At 30.6% G+C, this 3,676-nt stretch overlaps 1 protein-coding gene across 1 annotated transcript; it reads right to left on the bottom strand.

The window, feature by feature from the left end:
* Positions 1–407: 407 nt before the first annotated feature.
* LOC133037783 (arabinogalactan protein 41) lies at positions 408–1,776 on the bottom strand. Its single transcript, XM_061115320.1, has 2 exons — positions 1,494–1,776; positions 408–715 (listed from the first exon to the last, which is right to left on the bottom strand). Exons 1-2 carry the CDS (start codon positions 1,621–1,623, stop codon positions 642–644), a joined length of 204 nt encoding a protein of 67 aa, XP_060971303.1. The 5' UTR covers positions 1,624–1,776; the 3' UTR covers positions 408–641.
* Between the last annotated feature and the right edge of the window lie 1,900 nt (positions 1,777–3,676).

The raw sequence follows: 3,676 nt of genomic DNA, 5'->3' as shown, positions 1-3,676 counted from the left end.
GATTTTACTTCAGAAAATTGGCTGAAAAATATACTACCTTTTCCCTTCGTCTTCTTCACCACGAAACCTTTTCTTTGTCCTTTTTTCTTTTTAATTTCTTGCTTTTTAGTTTCCTATTTGTTTAATTTTTTTTTTCAAATACAATTTCTAATGGTAAAGTCAATTTTTTTTCAAATTACCACATATCAATGATATAGTTGGACACATCAATGTGTACAATGATTGGTGTTTATTGTCAATTGACATGCTGATGGGTAAATTTTTAACAGCGCTAATAATTCAAAAGATAAAGTTGACAAGGCGAAATATCTATTTATTTTTGAATAAGTATGATTTTTGCATCTAAATTTATTAGAAGAAATTAAATAGGTATATTTATGGATTTTAAGCTACTAATAATAATAAACTTGAGGAAAAGACATGAATTTGTAAAGTTGAGGGAATAAATTATTACAAATGGAGAAATAAATTCAATACATGAGAACAAAACTGTCCAAAACAAAATCCCTACACAATAAATAAAAATTAAACATTCCTTGCCATGATTAATTCCACATACACAATCTCCTTAATTTCTTTCATATACATTTGAATTTGATTGTAGGAATTATTAAAGATATCAAATAATAATTAATTAATGTTTAATGAATGAGGTAAGTGAGCACCAATGCCAACAACATTAGAATGTATGCAATCCCTTGGTCTATCGCCGTGCCTGCATCATACATGCAAATTAGTTTTCCATCATCCATACATGTATCTTTTCTTCTAATAAAAAGTTAAGAAAACTACTTCTTTTGTCAAATATATCAACAAATATGAAGTATAAAGAGTATGAATCATAGAGAGGCACACTTATTTTATACAATGAGTTTTACATACTATAATATGATATATGACATGCATATTAATAAATATACATAGGTTCACTTTTTGAGTGATATAAATAACTCCAAACATTGTTATTGGGTATGAGTGGTACCTAGTATATATCTTTTATATATGTCGTTTTACAATTTGCTAGCGATACTCTTTAAAAGTTATTTCATTAAACTATATAGAATTTGATAGTTAGTTGAATCAATAACGATATTAACATGTAGGAGGATACTAGAAAGTAGGCTATGACTTTTGACATTTCTCAAATAATTCTATCTTAATTAAGGGTAATATCTTAGCTGTCTTGTAAAATATTCACCAACGACAAACATATAAGCTCGCCAGCTTCACTGCTTCAATTCCCATTTCATTCTGTCTCTCTCACACACACTTAAGAATTTCTTCTATTTGAATATATATAATGAAAAATGACAATATACACATAATTATTTGTCTAAATCATATATTGTATATTGTGATTATACATAAATAGTTAAGGGAAAGAAAAACATTATTGAGAGAAACATTATACTATATATGTAGTTAACTATAAGAAATAATTACAATATGATTGTGTTATACATATATAATAATAAATAAAAATAAAAACTAACCATCGCTGGTGGGGGCCGGAGCCGGAGCGGAAAGAGGCGCAGCGCGAGCTACATCGGGCAAAACAAGGGCGTACATGAGCGCAACAAGTGCCACCACCACCACCCCAAATGACGCATTTGAAAAGGCCATTGTATCTCTCTCTCTCTCTTTTGTCTATACAAAATTTATCCTTGAATAAGAGAGAGAGAGAAGAGAGAGTTTTGGGGTGAAATGGGTGTGGTGCTTATGGAATTTATGAATACTATTGATGATTTTGGAATGACCAGGTTTTGAAATGAAACAATGCCCTTTTGTTTATATAGGAAGAGATTTTCTTTTCATAGACACCTCACCAGCACATTATATTATTATTATTTTATGAACAAAAAAAGTGGGGTTCAGCCGTTTGTTTAGGGGTCCCATATGGGAATGCCCATGTGACCTCCCATTTTGTTTTTCTATCTTTTGTGTTTTCTTTTAGGCTTTGTAAATTAAGGCATAGCTGTAATAAGAAGTGATCCAGAGTGTGCATTTACATATAATAATAGTATATATGCCCACTTGATGGCCAGGAGGGAAATTTATTTTTTTATATATATTTTTATTTAAGATTATGTACACATACAAAAAAAAAAGTCTTAAAGAGTAGTTATGATTATAATTTATAATTCATGATAAATTAATATATATGTTTTATTCTTTGCAATCATGTCCTGACTTGGATGTCCGGTCTCTTTGGTCAACCTTTTCCATGTTTTATTGTTTTTATTTATTATTTTATTATTTTATTATTTTACATATAAACAATAATAAACTACACAATATATATTAAATAGCATACACTTATATCACAAAATTCAGAGTCTCAAAAATGATCAAGGTGTGTTATGTGATTGGGACTGTGGACTCTCGAATGCTGTTACTTACGGATGACTTCATCTGTTTGCTGCTTTAAGCATTGATGAATCTGATGTGGTAAATGAAGTGGCTCGATCAGTCTAAGATTTGACTAACTCTGAGCTACTTCAACCAGTTTCTTATGAGGAAGTCAAGAAGGCCGTTTTCTAAATATACCCAGATAAAAGTTGAGGTCCAGATGACCCTAACTTTTTATCAGAAATGCTGGTCTATTGTGGGAATGGATATGGTAAGGATTGTCCAGAATTTCTTTCAATTTTGAGACTTCGGTACTAGGGGTGTTTATCAAACCGCTCAAACTGCCTGCACTGCACCACATCGCAAAAAAAATACAGTTTGAAATTCTTTGCGGTTCGGTCGCGGTTTGAATTTTTTTTAAACCGCGTGGTGCGGTGTGGTTTGCGGTTTTGAATTGTTAATAGTATAAAAATACCAATTTTTATATATATTTAGATTCAATATGTGAAAGCCCAACCTAAGCCCACCACTAATTATTGTATTGTTGAAACTTGAAACTTTTTTTTCATATTTATTTTCAAGCCTTATGGTATTTTTGACAAGTGTTGCTCAAATTTTGTTGTATTTGTGATAATTTAATTATTTAGTGATAGTCCAAACTGCAAAAACTGCATAAACCGCACCGCACTGCACTATTTTTTGCGTTGCAGTTTTTTAGTTTCGCGGTGCGGGTGCGGTTTGGGAAATTGAAAAAACCGCATGTGCGGGTTGGTTTGAAAAAATAGTCAACAACCACACCACCCGCACCGCGAACACTCCTAGTACTGACTGTGGAAACGCTAATGTGGTCTTGATCCCAAAGAAGAAAAATCCAAAATTTATGGCGGATCTTCATCCTATTGTGCTATGTAATGTCCTCTACAAGGCCGTCTCAAATATTTTGGAGACCCTTTCTAATTTTAAAAAGTATGTAACAAAAAAAATTATAATTTGCAAATAATATTTTAAATATTTATATTACGAAAATATATTTTACATATTTAAACACCCAAAAACTCAAATAATTTTATTAAAATTGTTATTATTTCCAATACAACTTCAAGATATCAACATTCTATTTACTATTTAATTATTAAATATTATGGAAAAAAATTAAAAGGGAATTAAATAAGGAAAAGAAATCAAGGAATAAAAATCATATTGCTTTTTTTTTTCTTTTTAATTTGGCATGATAGAATGTTGGGTTAAAAAAAAGATGACATATTGGGCTTTTTTAAGTTTTGGGACCTGTTGTTATCAAAAAAAAGCTTGGGGCCCTGTGTATCAA

The sequence above is a fragment of the Cannabis sativa genome, chromosome 5 (assembly GCF_029168945.1).
Source record: "Cannabis sativa cultivar Pink pepper isolate KNU-18-1 chromosome 5, ASM2916894v1, whole genome shotgun sequence".
Lineage (NCBI taxonomy): Eukaryota > Viridiplantae > Streptophyta > Magnoliopsida > Rosales > Cannabaceae > Cannabis > Cannabis sativa.
Note: the sequence above shows the minus strand (reverse complement) of the source record. Positions and strands in the feature narration are given on the sequence as shown.

Coding starts and splice junctions, on each gene's coding strand:
- LOC133037783 (XM_061115320.1), bottom strand. CDS start 1,623: ATGGCCTTTTCAAATGCGTCATTTGGGGTGGTGGTGGTGGCACTTGTT. Junction 716..1,493: donor TCCGGCCCCCACCAGCGATG/GTTAGTTTTTAT, acceptor TGTATGATGCAG/GCACGGCGATAGACCAAGGG.